Raw genomic sequence first — 16491 nt, forward strand, 5'->3', positions numbered from 1 at the left:
TAATCAAGATGAAATACTGTTATCTTTTGTAGTGATATATGCTATCACACATAAGGAGAGGGGCGGTGACAGAGAGCACCAATTGAGACGCATGGAGTCTAGATTTATAATTGATATTGACTCCATGGTACCTGCAGGACTTAATTCAAGCGAGGAGATGGCTGTGCATTTATAGAATAATCATTCTGTCTGATTTTTATCTGTCTTTCTTTTGAAGTTTCTGATATGATATGAATGAATTAGCGGATAAGTTAGAGATCACTGTATAATAATGGATTTTATATTGAAGAGCATATAGTATATAAGACATCCTCTTTTTTTCTTTTTTCTTTTTTCTTGTTTAGTTATTTCCGGCCTTATTGATTTTGCCTATTGAATTAGTCAAAGATGATATCCAGGACTACGAATACAAGACGCCTAGAGGTTTTAAATGGTGGCATGTTCCTAAAATTATTTCTAATGTTACTGTAAGAGAGCTTTTGCCCACTTGGGCGGGTTCTTGTTGATTATCTAGCTTCATCTCTCAAAACATATATATACTGTGTTGCTTCAGTGTGATGTAAATAGTAACAATTGATATGCTCTTCTGATATAAAGAATGGAGTCAATGAAGATGTGCCGTGCATTGCCCACTTGGGCGCTATGATTATGCAACATGGTGAGGCGTTATATTGCCTTAAATAAACTTAAAAACAGCACCTTTTCGAGTCCTGGATTCCTTTCACTTGAAGTGTGGAAGTACTTTGATGATATATATATATAGATATATATATATTCACCAAAGTTGCACCAGCAAGAACAAAGCCGCACTCCAACTGCAGGTAAGGAAACAGCCTTTATTTAAACATAGCAGTCAGCTTCTCATTCCGTTTTTATGTACCCAGGCTTTACGCGTTTCAAGGATTCCATCCCCTTCGTCAGAAGCCTTTGATTCAAATCGGAGTGTTCTGTGCATGTCCCATGTTACCTTGCGCGCTTTTCAATTTGAAATAATCGCCTCAGGTGTGCCATTGATATTCATTCCTACTGTTGCACGCTGGTAATTGTGGTCCTTTTCCCGCACTTTTGCCGCCCTCCAGTGGGCCCGATTCAAAACTATTTTTATGAGGACCAATAACAACCCACATTGGGCTCACGAATAAGACTCTGGCTGCTAAATGTTTTGTTCTACTGCAGCTTCCCAGAGTGTTCTAAAGAACAACTAGAGCGCTAACAGTCCTACTTATGACAAATGTATGGCACACCTGAAGCCATCTTGGTTGGAATAAAGTGGTAACTCTTAAAACATTTAATTTAAAAAGGAACAAAATGAGGGGGTTCATTTTGCCATAGAAAGTATGATTAATGCTGCAGAAAGAAAAATTAGGGCACATTTTGAGTGACTTCTCAAATCCTCTTCTATTTCATAAAAAAATTCTGACATGCAGACTGAAACATGCACTTTGAATACCAGCAGCAGACTTCCCTGGTGAGCAGTAGCTTTACTACAGTGATCTAATGAGCAACTAGAGTGCTAACATTCAGAATTTATGGCAAATGTGTGACACATCTGAATGCCTTCTTGATGGAACCAAAGTAACAAACTGAAAGTATTTCCTACTGAGGAGACTGCAGTAAATGAGGAAATTAGGAAACTTCATAACAAATAAATCTCCCAAGATGGCCACCAGAGACAAAAGAGCCCAAATGTAGCCCAAATATCACCCAGATGTAGCCCAAGTATAGCCCAATGACAGAATGTCCCAGAGTGTTCTAACGAACAACTAGAGCGCTAACAGTCTTACTTATGACAAAAGTATGGCACACCTGAAGCCATCTTGATTGGAATAAAGTGGTAACACTTAAAACATTTAATTTACAAAGGAACAAAATGAGGGGTTTCATTTTGCCATAGAAATTATGATTAGTTCTGCAGAAAGAAAAATTAGGGCACATTTTGACTTCTCAAATCCTCTTCTATTTCATAAACAAATTCTGACATGCAGACTGAAACATGCACTTTGAATACCAGCAGCAGACTTCCCTGGTGAGCAGTAGCTTTACTACAGTGATCTAATGAGCAACTAGAGTGCTAACATTCAGAATTTATGGCAAATGTGTGACACATCTGAATGCCTTCTTGATGGAACCAAAGTAACAAACTGAAAGTATTTCCTACTGGGGAGACTGCAGTAAATGAGGAAATGAGGAAACTTCATAACAAATAAATCTCCCAAGAAGGCCACCAGAGACAAAAGAGCCCAAATGTAGCCCAAATATCACCCAGATGTAGCCCAAGTATAGCCCAATGACAGAATGTCCCAGAGTGTTCTAACGAACAACTAGAGCGCTAACAGTCTTACTTATGACAAACGTATGGCACACCTGAAGCCATCTTGATTGGAATAAAGTGGTAACACTTAAAACATTTGATTTACAAAGGAGCAAAATGAGGGGTTTCATTTTGCCATAAAAATTATGATTAGTTTTGCAGAAAGAAAAATTAGGGCACATTTTGACTTCTCAAATCCTCTTCTATTTCATAAACAAATTCTGACATGCAGACTGAAACATGCACTTTGAATACCAGCAGCAGACTTCCCTGGTGAGCAGTAGTTTTACTACAGTGATCTAATGAGCAACTAGAGTGCTAACATTCAGAATTTATGGCAAATGTGTGACACATCTGAATGCCTTCTTGATGGAACCAAAATAAAAAACTTAAAGTATTCCCAGGAGACTGCAGTAAATGAGGAAATTAGGAAACTTCATAATAAATAAATCTCCCAAGATGGCCACCAGAGATAAAAGAGCCCAAATGCAGCCCAAATATCACCCAGATGTAGCTCACATGTAGCCCAATGACAGAAGTGTGCAAAACACTTATTTTTTGTGTATTTGCAGTTTTCAATAGTGCAGACTTGTCAGGTATTGGAGTGCTTTACATGAGCATTGGTTACATCACACAAGATCAAATTCATTTTGGTTGTAGACATGGGGAGATTAAGTGATTTGACCAGAATGACAGAATGTTGAGCTGAATGCCTTCTTGATGCAACCAAAATAAAAAAAAAAAAGTATTCCAAGGAGACTGCAGTAAATGAGGAAATTAGGAAACTTCATAATAAATAAATCTCCCAAGATGGCCACCAGAGATAAAAGAGCCCAAATGCAGCCCAAATATCACCCAGATGTAGCCCAATGACAGAAGTGTGCAAAACACTTATTTTTTGTGTATTTGCAGTTTTATATAGTGCAGACTTGTCAGGTATTGGAGTGCTTTACATGAGCATTGGTTACATCACACATGATCAAATTCATTTTGGTTGTAGACATGGGGAGATTAAGTGATTTGACCAGAATCACAGAATGTTGAGCTGAATGCCTTCTTGATGGAACCAAAATAAAAAACTTAAAGTATTCCCAGGAGACTGCAGTAAATGAGGAAATTAGGAAACTTCATAATAAATAAATCTCCCAAGATGGCCACCAGAGACAAAAGAGCCCAAATGCAGCCCAAATATCACCCAGATGTAGCTCACATGTAGCCCAATGACAGAAGTGTGCAAAACACTTATTTTTTGTGTATTTGCAGTTTTATATAGTGCAGACTTGTCAGGTATTGGAGTGCTTTACATGAGCATTGGTTACATCACACAAGATCGAATTCATTTTGGTTGTAGACATGGGGAGATTAAGTGATTTGACCAGAATCACAGAATGTTGAGCTGAAGCAGAAACTCCAACCTGGTTCCCCAGTTGCAAAGTCTGCAGCTCTGGAAGTAACACCACATCCTCTCCCCTAGGTGCAACATTTAATCAAGTGGTCAACTGGATAAAAAAACATAAAGATTACAAATAATTTAAAAGTTCTTTGTCGCTATTTGAAAACTCAGAAAATATGTCCTCATTTTAGTTTTTTAGAGCACTAACCATAATTTTGATGCAAATAAGACCCTCTCATATATGTAATTTCTAAAGGAAATACTCTAGGTATTACAGTTTTGATTACATCAAGATGACGTCAGGCGTTCCACACTTTTGTAATAAATATAGAATGTTAGCAATCTAGTTGTTCATTGGGTTACTGTTGAGAGGCAGAGGCAAGGGGCACGGACTCTGAAAATTGAAGGCAGGTAGGAGAGTGCAGAGGCAACAATTTGACCACACTGGGCAGGCAGGAAGGGCAGTGGCAGCACAACAGACTAAGGAGGGCAGTGGAAAGGGGGGCAGGAGCAACAAACCAACAATACAGGACTGGCAAGAGAGGCTGTGGCAATATAATAGACCATTGTGGGCAGAAGGAAGAGGCAGTGGTAGTACAACCATACATGCCAACAGACCCGTTTCAGCCAGGAAACGGCCAATGTTTTTAAGCTCAAATGGGCTTTATTTGATCTGTCTCCTGTCTACAATCTCCTCTTTTTCAATGTAACTCAAAGGGGAAAATCAATACCCCAGTTGTTTTTCAAAATCTCCCCCTTACCAAGTTCAAAATGTTCGCAAGTATGGTACATTGGATCATGGTAGGCAGGAGGAATTGGGGTAGGGACATGGACTCGGATAACAGAGGACAGAAGGGACATGGAGAGGTGCACCAAACCGACCCTACAGGGCAGGCATCAGGGTTTACAGCAGCACAATACACCACACAGCGCATGCGGGACGGGAGTACAGCACAACAATCCATAGAAAGCAATAGGGAGGGGACAGGACCATGTAAATGGACAACAGAGAACAGAGGGGAAAGAGGCAATGGTAGCTAGCTGACCATAATGGACAGACAGGAGAGAAAGCTGCAGCATAACAGACCATAAAGGGCAGGAGGGATGGATCAGCGGCATTACAATGGAACACACAAGCCAGGAGGGAGGCAATAGGGGTCTGCACATGGAAACAGAGAGCTGGGGGCAAGGGGGCAGGGCAGGAGCAGCAAGATGACCATGGAGGTCAGGCAGTATGGGCACTAGAAACAAGACACACCATGGAGAGCAACAATGAGACTATGATGGCATACACACAGACCATGGAGGGAAGGTGGGAGGGGGTCAGGGGCAGCTAGCTGACCACACATGGAAGGTGGGAGGGGCCATGGCAGCACAGAAGACCATGCATGGCAAGCGGGAGGGTTAGTGGCAGCACGATGGCTATGATGGGCAAGAAGGAGGGCGCAGGGGCATGCACAAAGAACCATGGAGGATAGAACGGAGGGTCAGGACCTGTCATCAGTGATTTCATGAGTGATGTCACTGACCATCTCATGAGTGATGTAATATGTGACGTCATCAGCAGTGCATTGCGGGCGCGCGAGTTATAGTTAGCTGAACTAACTATAACGCGGGAATTTCAATGGTTTTGTACGAGTGAAAAGTCCAGCTAACTATAACGCCCCTGAAACCTATGTTTTTTTCAGTGAAATTCTAAGGTTCTTTAAATGCTAATTCCTAACTATAACGTGCCTAAAACCTATGGTTTTTTCAGTGAATTTCAAAGGTTTTTTAAATGCTAATTTCTAACTATGCCTACAGAGATAGGACATGTGAAGAAAGAAGAAAAAAAGCACAGAAAGAAAAAAAAGAAATGCAGAAAGAAGCAACAGAAGTCATCAAAGACGAAGAAAAGTGCAGGAAGAAGGATAACGTGCAGAAAGAACAAACAGAAGAGCAGAAAGAAGCCTTGTTGCAAAATGATCCTGTACCCTCAACTTTTTCAGACGGATACTGGTGGTAACTGAGTCTAACTAACCAGTCCTAGAGCCAGTGCTATGTTAAAAGACACTCAGAATACAGTGAAACCACCTACATACACTAGGGAACACTATGCGTTGGGATCACCGTGTGATCAGCATGACCTCCTCTGTAAGCCCCTAGTATATAATAGGGCAGGGGATTAAAACTTCCTCTTAAAACGCGCCACAGGGCATGTTTGCACACGTCATCTCAGGCCCGTCCCCTCACTTCCCCACTGTGTAGACACGCCCTGTGGCAGTTTTAAGTTGGGAGATTAAGTCCCCTTGAATCCTGAGGGTCCAACTAGACCACTAGGTACCTCCAGTAAGCGCCACAGAGCTGCGTTGCAGAGAGATGTAAAAAGGGGCACGGCCTAGACCACCTCTCTGCAACGCAGTGCAGTGGCGCTTACTGGATGCACCTGGTGGGCTAGTTGGCCCCCAGGGTCCCTCAGGATTGAAAGGGAATTATTTCCCCAACTTAAAACGTTCCACAGGGCGTGTTTGCACACGTCACCTCAGGCCCCGTCCCCTCCCTTCACCACTGTGTAAACGCGCCCTGTGGCCGTTCTAAGTTGAGAGATTAAGTCCCCTTGAATCCTAAGGGTTCCTAGGGTCAAACTAGCCCACTAGGTACCTCCATTAATCGCCACAGAGCTGCGTTGCATAGAGGTGTAAAAGGGGCGTGCAACGCAGCTCCCTGGCGCATACTGGAGATACCTGTTGGGCTAGTTGGCCCTCAGGAACCCTCAGTATTGAAGGGGAATTAATTCCCCAACTTACAACTGGCCAGGGGGCCCGTTTGCAGAGTGCTGCAAGGAGGGGGTGTGGCCTCCGGCGCGATGCCGGTCTTTTATTTATTTATTTTTTTAAGAAGGAGGGCTGTGTGGCCCCCCTTCTTTTTCTAATTTACTGGCCCTGGGGACCCCATCCCCCAGGGTCTGCACCCTAATTTTTTTTGTTGAAAAAAATTAATTTGGCCCTCCCAAGGTCTTAATCGGCCCCGGGGACCCCAACCCCCGGCTCATGGCCTTTGTTTTTTTTTAAATTCTTTAGGAGGGGGCTGTGTGGCCCCCCTCCTCAGGCCACTTAGTGCCCCGGGGACCCCATCCCCCGGGGCCGGCCTTTGTTTTTTATTATTTAAAAAAATATATATTTATAGAAACACCTAGGACATGCTGGACAAACCATATGTACCTATCACCATGACAATTTGCGTGATATTCATTAAAAGGCGACTATGCATAGAAGGAATCAACGTGGAATGTATTTACACCGCTAGTGAAGCTCTGACATGTCTGACGACCCACCGTGCCTAATCCCGGCGTCCCCGCCAGTGGGTACTCTCCAAGTAGACACCCTTGTCGTTTATTTATACAAACATGGATAGCTATTGACGGGCACATTTAATATACACGCACACCAAGCCATTCAAAGGGGATTCGACAAAAATTCAACCAAACTATGCAAGAAACCCCCCTCACGGTTAATAAAATACACATCCGCCACCGGATGTGTAATACTTTTATTTTACTCTCTGGAAAGGAGATGAATCTCACTTGAGAGTCATAGCGTGCTCCGGGCTGAGCCCAATGCTGTGTTACACCCACCATTGCCCGCCGAGTGCCTCACACCTCTGTGTTGTATTCCACCAGCTAGTGCGTATGCTATGACACTCTCTAGCCCATGTTCACTGTAACCCCACCCCGTGAATATTTCATGCCACACTTGCCTTCGCACGGGTTATATTGCCCCATCTAATGTGTCTTCCTCGATGCCTATGTTATAACGCACAGCGCTATGCCATACATATTACAATCTGGGATCCATATCTTTGTCACAGTGCATATGCAACGTTACACTCCCCAGCACATATTTTATATTACAACTTTAGAGACTAGTTAGGATACACAACACTGCCCTGTGCATATTACACTCCAAACGTATATGGCATTGCACACGCTAGTGCCTGTGCTATCTCGCGCTCTCCAGTGAATCTGTCATTGCGCACAATGTATTGCATATTATATTTCAAGTCCCGGTTCATCTTATATCACACTTTTTAGTGCATAGTTTATAACATATACTATATCTAGTATTCATTTTCAATCGTGCTCTCAGGACTATGTTCTATATAACACTGCGTCCACCTACCCTTTTCACGGGCATTACATTTTGCAATGGGGGGTGGAGGGTCAGGGGGTGTTTCTGCCAAGTGAGCCCGGAGTCACAGTCACAAACGTCCTCTTCTTCCTGAATAAAAGTGAGATTATGCTGCATACATGTTCATATTTTAAGTAGTGCGCACAGACACACATTTTAAAAACAATAAAGTTCCTAATACCCACCTTCTCTGAACAGTTAGCTTGCTGCCCCATCCACCTCCTCCCTATCCTCTGTTGTCTGAATCCATGGACTAGCCTCCTCCCTCCTGCCATGCATGGTCTGATGTGCTGCCACTGCCCTCCATTTAGCATGATGTACCAGTCCACTCCACCTGCCCTCCATTGCCCAATTCTATCGCCCATCATTGACCTCCTGCTTAGCCTCTGTGCTTAGCTTGCCGCCCCTATTCTCCTTCCCCCTGCCCTCCGATGTCTTTGTGCATGCCCCAGCTTCATTCTTTTGCCCACCATGTACCATGGACTTGCCACTCCAATCTACTCTGAGTGTTCTGTTGAGCTGCCACTCCCCTCCCATCTGCCTAGCATTGTCAGATGACTGTAACTTGTCCCTGCCACCTCAACCCTGCCTGTCCACATGCCATGCCCTTATCCCCTTCCTCCTGTCCTCCAAGGTCCATTTTACTGCCACACCCTTCTGCCCTCCCTGGTCTGTTGTGCTGCAACTGCTCCTCCTGCCTGCCCCGCGCGGTCTGTTGAGAAGCCCCTTCCCCTGAACTCTCTTGTCTGTGCCAGGTCCTGACCCTCCCTTCTATCCTCCATGGTCCTTTGTGCATGCCCCTGCACTCTCCGTCCTGCCCATCATAGCCATTGTGCTGCCACTAACCCTCCTGCTTGCCATGCATGGTCTTCTGTGCTGCCATGGCCCCTCCCACCTTCCCTGTGTGGTCAGCTAGCTGCCCCTGACCCCCTCCCACCTTCCCTCCATGGTCTGTGTGTATGCCATCATAGTCTCATTGTTGCTCTCAATGGTGTGTCTTGTTTCTAGTGCCCATCCTGCCTGACCTCCATGGCCATCTTGCTGCTCCTGCCCTGCCCCCTTGCCCCCAGCCCTCTGTTTCCAAGTGCAGACCCCTATTCCCTCCCTCCTGGCTTGTCTGTTCCATTGTAATGCCCCTGATCCGTCCCTCCGCCATTTATGGTCTGTTATGCTGCAGCTTTCTCTCCTGTCTGTCTATTATGGTCAGCTAGCTACCATTGCCTCTTTCCCCTCTGTTCTCTGTTGTCCATGTGCATGGTCCTGTCCCCTCCCTATTGCTTTCTATGGATTGTTGTGCTGCACTCCCGTCCCGCATGCGCTGTGTGGTGTATTGTGCTGCTGCAAACCCTGATGCCTGCCCTGTAGGGTCAGTTTCGTGCACCTCTCCATGTCCCTCCTGTCCTCTGTAATCCGAGTCCATGTCCCTACCCCAATTCCTCCTGCCTACCATGATCCAATGTACCATACTTGCGAACATTTTGAACTTGGTAAGAGGGAGATTTCTAAAAAAACTGGGGTATTGATTTTCCCCTTTGAGTTACATTGAAAAAGAGGATATTGTAGACAAGAGACAGATCAAATACAGCCCATTTGAGCTTAAAAACATTGGCCGTTTCCTGGCTGAAACGAGTCTGTTGGCATGTATGGTTGTACTACCACTGCCTCTTTCTTCTGCCCACAATGGTCTATTATATTGCCACAGCCTCTCTTGCCAGTCCTGTATTGTTGGTTTGTTGCCCCTGCCCCCCTTTCCACATCCCTCCATAGTCTGTTGTGCTGCCACTGCCCTTCCTGCCTGCCCAGTGTGGTCAAATTGTTGCCTCTGCACTCTCCTACCTGCCTTCAATTTTCAGAGTCCGTACCCCTTGCCTCTGCCTCTCAACAGTAACCCAATGAACAACTAGATTGCTAACATTCTATATTGATTACAAAAGTGTGGAACGCCTGACGTCATCTTGATGTAATCAAAACTGTAATGCCTAAAGTATTTCCTTTAGAAATTACATATATGAGAGGGTCTTATTTGCATCAAAATTATGGTTAGTGCTCTAAAAAACTAAAATGAGGACATATTTTCTGAGTTTTCAAATAGCGACAAAGAACTTTTAAATTATTTGTAATCTTTATGTTTTTTTATCCAGTTGACCACTTGATTCAATGTTGCACCTTGGCGAGAGGATGTGGTGTTACTTCCAGAGCTGCAGACTTTGCAACTGGGGAACCAGGTTGGAGTTTCTGCTTCAGCTCAACATTCTGTGATTGTGGTCAAATCACTTAATCTCCCCATGTCTACAAAAATGTGATCTTGTGTGATGTAACCAATGCTCATGTAAAGCATTCCAATATCTGACAAGTCTGCACTATATAAAACTGCAAATACACAAAAAATAAGTGTTTTGCACACTTCTGTCATTGGGCTACATGTGGGCTACATCTGGGTGATATTTGTGCTGCATTTAGGCTCTTTTGTGTCTGGTGGCCATCTTGGGAGATTTATTTGTTATGAAGTTTCCTAATTTCCTCATTTACTGCAGTCTCCTCAGTAGGAAATGCTTTCAGTTTTTTACTTTGATTCCATCAAGAAGGTATTCAGATATGTCACACGTTTGCCAAAAATTCTGAATGTTAGCACTCTAGTTGCTCTTTAGATCACTGTAGTAAAGCTACTGCTCACCACGGAAGTCTGCTGCTGGTATTAAAAGTGCATGTTTCAGTCTGCATATCAGAATCTTTTAATGAAATAGAAGAGGATTTGAGAAGTCACTCAAAATGTGCCCTAATTTTTCTTTCTTCAATACTAATCATAATTTCTATGGCAAAATGAACCCCCTCATTGTGTTCCTTTTTAAATTAAATGTTTTAAGTGTTACCAGTTTATTCCAATCAAGATGGCTTCAGGTGTGCCATACTTTTGTCATAAGTAAGACAGTAAGTGCTCTAGTTGTTGCTCTCCATGGTGTTTCTTGTTTCTAGTGCCCATACTGCCTGACCTCCATGGTCATCTTGCTGCTCCTGTCCTGTCCCCTTGCCCCCAGCTCTCTGTTTCCATGTGCAGACCCCTATTGCCTCCCTCCTGGCTTGTCTGTTCCATTGTAATGCCGCTGATCCATCCCTCCTGCCCTTTATGGTCTGTTATGCTGTAGCTTTCTCTCCTGTCTGTCCATTATGGTCAGCTAGCTACCATTGCCTCTTTCCCCTCTGTTCTCTGTTCTCCATTTACATGGTCCTGTCCCCTCCCTATTGCTTTCTATGGATTGTTGTGCTGTACTGCCGTCCCGCATGCGCTGTGTGGTGTATTGTGCTGCTGCAAACCCTGATGCCTGCCCTGTAGGGTGAGTTTGGTGCACCTCTCCATGTCCCTCCTGTCCTCTGTTATCCGAGTCCATGTCCCTACCCCAATTCCTCCTGCCTACCATGATCCAATGTACCATACTGGCGAACATTTTGAACTTGGTAAGAGGGAGATTTTGGAAAAAAACTGGGGTATTGATTTTCCCCTTTGAGTTACATTGAAAAAGAGGAGATTTTAGACAGGAGACAGATCAAATAAAGCCCATTTGAGCTTAAAAACATTGGCCATTTCCTGGCTGAAACGGGTCTGTTGGCATGTATGGTTGTACTACCACTGCCTCTTCCTTCTGCCCACAATGGTCTATTATATTGCCACAGCCTCTCTTGCCAGTCCTGTATTGTTGGTTTGTTGCCCCTGCCACCCTTTCCACTGCCCTACATAGTCTGTTGTGCTGCCACGGCCCTTCCTGCCTGCTCAGTGTGGTAAAATTGTTGCCTCTGCACTCTCCTACCTGCCTTCAATTTTCAGAGTCCGTGCCCCTGGCCTCTGCCTCTCAACAGTATCCCAATGAACAACTAGATTGCTAACATCCTATATTTATTACAAAAGTGTGGAACGCCTGGCGTCATCTTGATGTAATCAAAACTGTAATACCTAGAGTATTTCCTTTAGAAATTACATATATGAGAGGGTCTTATTTGCATCAAAATTATGGTTAGTGCTCTAAAAAACTAAAATGAGGACATATTTTCTGAGTTTTCAAATAGCGACAAAGAACTTTTAAATTATTGGTAATCTTATGTTTTTTTATCCAGTTGACCACTTGATTAAATGTTGCACCTAGGGGAGAGGATGTGGTGTTACTTCCAGAGCTGCAGACTTTGCAACTGGGGAACCAGGTTGGAGTTTCTGCTTCAGCTCAACATTCTGTGATTCTGGGCAAATCACTTGATCTCCCCATGTCTACAACCAAAATGAATTTGATCTTGTGTGATGTAACCAATGCTCACGTAAAGCACTCCAATACCTGACAAGTCTGCACTATATAAAACTGCAAATACACAAATAATAAGTGTTTTGCACACTTCTGCCATTGGGTTACATGTGGGCTACATCTGGGTGATATTTGTGCTGCGTTTGGGCTTTTTTGTCTCTGGTGGCCATCTTGGGAGATTTATTTGTTATGACGTTTTAAGTGTTACCAGTTTATTCCAATCAAGATGGCTTCAGGTGCGCCATACTTTTGTCATAAGTAAGACAGTAAGCTCTCTAGTTGTTCTTAAGAACAATCTGGGACATTCTGTCATCGGGCTATACTTGGGCTACATCTGGGTGATAATTGGGCTACATTTGGGCTCTTTTGTCTCTGGTGGCCATCTTGGGAGATTTATTTGCTATGAAGTTTCCTAATTTCCTCATTTACTGCAGTCTCCTCAGTGGGAATACTTTCAGTTTTTTATTTTGGTTCCATCAAGAAGGCATTCAGATGTGTCACACATTTGCCATAAATTCTGAATGTTAGCACTCTAGTTGCTCATTAGATCACTGTAGTAAAACTACTGCTCACCAGGGAAGTCTGCTGCTGGTATTCAAAGTGCATGTGTCAGTCTGCATGTCAGAATTTGTTTATGAAATAGAAGAGGATTTGAGAAGTCAAAATGTGCCCTAATTTTTCTTTCTGCAGCACTAATCATAATTTCTATGGCAAAATGAACCCCCTCATTTTGTTCCTTTGTAAATTAAATGTTTTAAGTGTTACCACTTTATTCCAATCAAGATGGCTTCAGGTGTGCCATACTTTTGTCATAAGTAAGACTGTTAGCGCTCTAGTTGTTCGTTAGAACACTCTGGGATATTCTGTCATTGGGCTATACTTGGGCTACATCTTGGTGATATTTGGGCTACATTTGGGCTCTTTTGTCTCTGGTGGCCATTTTGGGAGACTTATTTGTTATGATGTTTCCTAATTTCCTCATTTACTACAGTCTCCTCAGTAGGCAAAACTTTCAGTTTTTTACTTTGATTCCATTAAGAAGGCATTCAGATGTGTCACACATTTGCCATAAATTCAGAATGTTAGCACACTAGTTGCTTATTAGATCACTGTAGTAAAGCTACTGTTCACCAGAGAAGTCTGCTGCTGGTATTGAAAGTGCATGTTTCAGTGTGCATGTCAGAATTTTTTAATGAAATAGAAGAGGATTTGCGAAGTCACTCAAAATGTGCCCTAATTTTTCTTTCTGCAGCACTAATCATACTTTCTATGGCAAAATGAACCCCCTCATTTTGTTCCCTTTTAAATTAAATGTTTTAAGAGTTACCACTTTATTCCAACCAAGATGGCTTCATTTGTGCCATACGTTTGTCATAAGTAGGACTGTTAGCTCTCTAGTTGTTCTTTAGAACACTCTGGGAAGCTGCAGTAGAACACAAAGGAATCAACTGACAGTCTCTGCCCTTGTTGGATGTACATGTTTTATTGAGAATGTCAGACTTCATTCTCACGTGACTGAGAAAGATAATGTGAATTTACAGAAAATATGCTCTCAGTTTAGCTTATAGATCACCTTCCAAACCTCTGTGGGAAAAGCATGAGAAAATAGTTTTCTCTCAAACATGATTCCTGATATCACAGCAGAAGGCTTTTTCACATGGTAAAATCACCTTAGAACACACCACAATACCTAAAATGAGTATCAACAAATGATTTATAATGAAACTAAAGTCTTAAAACCTTCTATTAACTGCAATGCTTTTTAATGAGGTGCTATCATGTATATTGGTCCCAAGATGGCTGCCAACACTTCTTGGATGAATTGCTGACAGCCAATCAGATCTCACGATGAGATGTGTAGTTAGGCTCCGCCCAGATATATATGTGAATTTACTTCTGATTTTCTCAGGAACTACTGAACAGATTGACACCATATATGCAAAAGGCACATGCCTGACCTGAGGACTACCTCTTTGCCAAATTTCAAGTAATTCTGTTCAGCCGTTCGGGCTGTACCTCCGACTAAAGGTCCTATGGGAAAATGCATGGGGAAAACGCGTTTTGGGACCCCCTTTTTTCTCAGCCCCCGCTTGACGAATCACCCTGAGACTTTCAGGGTAGGAGCTGAGCGGAGCGCCCCATTAGTTTTGAAACTTTCACGAAGATAAGTCAACCGGCGACAAAGTTATTCAAAATAGAATTTTCAGATTTCCTATGGGAACTCGGTCCTAACTATAACTATCTACTGGCGACCGCCAGTAGATAATATATATATATATATACACATATATCTCCAATGTTCACCCTCAAAAGAACATGTGAGAAATGTGAAGAACAATTCATAGTGAGAGCTTCACGCATAAGGATGCCTCAGCAAGTTTCAGTCAGCTTCACTGTCTAAAGGGTAAGTGTAGAAGGGGCTTGCCCAACTGAGGGGGGATGAGTGTGTGGAGGGAGTTGGCTCTCCAAGAAGACCTGTGTACATGGTATAGGCTGTACGTTGTTGGGGCTTAGCCACTCATCTCATTGATTGGGCTTGAGAGATTGCCTATCTGCAAAATGGTCTGGTACAGGGCAAAGGGTAGTAGGGGTTTTCCCACCTACTGGAGCGTGAGAATGTAGAATTAGTGGGCTCTCTGTGAGGACTTCTGTAAAAGGCATAGAGTGTGCGTAGTAGGTACATGGTCATCTAAGGGGCCTTAGGTGTCTTGAGGGACTAAGCCCTCCATAGAGAATTTTGTACAAGACTAAGTGTGCGCGTAGTAAAGGATTAGCCACCTGATGGGGTTTGTGTTTGTTTTTAAACTTTTTTTCACCTATCCCATGGTAATAACCGTATACATTTTAGTTACTTGTTTTTTTTGCCCCCTCCCTCAATAACTGCAGGATGATCATAGTCCTTCTACCCTGCACCCTTGCAAGTTATCTTATTTAACATGCAGGGAATGGGGACGGAGTCCCCATGACCTATAATGGTGGACTGCAAAAATGTTCTAACGTTACAGTTTGCCAATCACATCATTAAGTTCTGCATGACTGTGCCAGTCGTGTGGGACCGAAAGGGGCAATGGGGAAAAAAGCCCTCTTGGCCAACCAGAATGTTCTATTTTGAATTCCAGACCTATGGTCTGTAACCTAAATGTCTCAAAATGGCTGAACAGATTTACATCAAATCACAAAAAGCATAACTTTTGAGTAAAGGCCTAGGTTTCTGGAAATTGTATGTAATTCTGTTCAGCCATTTTCTCTGTATTGCTCTTTAAAAATCCCTATGGAAATTAAATAGTGAAATGCTTTTAGGCATCCCTCTTTTGCTTAACCCCCTCTTGACAGCTCACCCCGTAAATTTCCAGAGAGGAGCTGAAGCAGATGAACATTTTTGGGGTATGGAAAAGTTTTATGAAGATTCCTCAAATGGCGCCAAAGTTATTAGCGAAACAAAAATGCTCTGCCTATGGACAGACTGACCTAACTATAGCTAAACAGTGGTGACTGCCACTGTGTAATTATATATAACAGTACAATAAGTAATAAGGACCTGATTTAGACTTTGGGGTAAGGAGGTAAACCCATGGGTATGTCAGAGTGCTACTTGCACCATACCGAAGGTCCTCTACTCAAATTCAGGCCCTAAGTCTCTTTTGTCATATGATTCAAGATTGCTGTTTGTTAGTCTTCAAAGATTTGATGAAGTGATGAAAATGTAATCATTAAATAAAGAAGTCATTGAATAATCAGGACAGATAACACCAGCAAGGATATCATCTTGCATCAAAAACAGGCACATTTTCTAAGAATGAGGTCTGTAATACCATTGAAATATAGTGCCAAAACTGCTTATTGGGCTTAAATGGAATAGATGTATGTGAATGAAAGCAAATGTTCACTTCTTTTTCAACAATAATATAAAAAGGTCCTTAGTGCAGGAGAAGTTGGTGTTAGAATATCCAGTGAGTGCAATTACTGGGGAAGAGAGGGTTACGGATTGTAGAAAGGGAAGACTCTAGTCACCTAGGAATCAAGATGTAGGCAGTAGCAGCTTATCTAAAGGAGAACCCTGAGGTTTGGAGAACACAGGGATTAGAAGAGACCGAGCCCAAAGTTGGGGTTGTGGTGGGACACTCACCTGTACAGATAGTAGAAGAAGGAGAGCAGATAAAAGGCTAGCTTGCACCATGACTCCTTCTGGCAGTAGTTGAGGATGTCGGCATTCATGATGGAGACAGGATCATACATCACCTCCGAGCCGTCAGCCGGGCGGTGGAAATATCTCAATGGATAGCCCGAAAGTGCAAGGCAGACATGGCCAGAGATGGGCAAAGATGCACAGAGTGG

The 16491-nt window shown here is 43.1% G+C and overlaps 1 protein-coding gene across 1 annotated transcript in view; it reads right to left on the reverse strand.

Annotated features, from left to right (window-relative positions):
* The window catches only part of CNIH2 (cornichon family AMPA receptor auxiliary protein 2), a 774677-nt gene that overhangs the window by 106165 nt on the left and 652021 nt on the right, over nt 1–16491 (reverse strand). The window contains exon 5 of the mRNA XM_085625735.1: nt 16283–16426. Coding sequence (XP_085481861.1) covers nt 16283–16426 — 144 coding nt within the window. The remainder of the gene's footprint in view (nt 1–16282; nt 16427–16491) is intronic.

The sequence above is a fragment of the Triturus cristatus genome, chromosome 9 (genome assembly GCF_964204655.1).
Source record: "Triturus cristatus chromosome 9, aTriCri1.1, whole genome shotgun sequence".
In the NCBI taxonomy this organism is placed as follows: domain Eukaryota; kingdom Metazoa; phylum Chordata; class Amphibia; order Caudata; family Salamandridae; genus Triturus; species Triturus cristatus.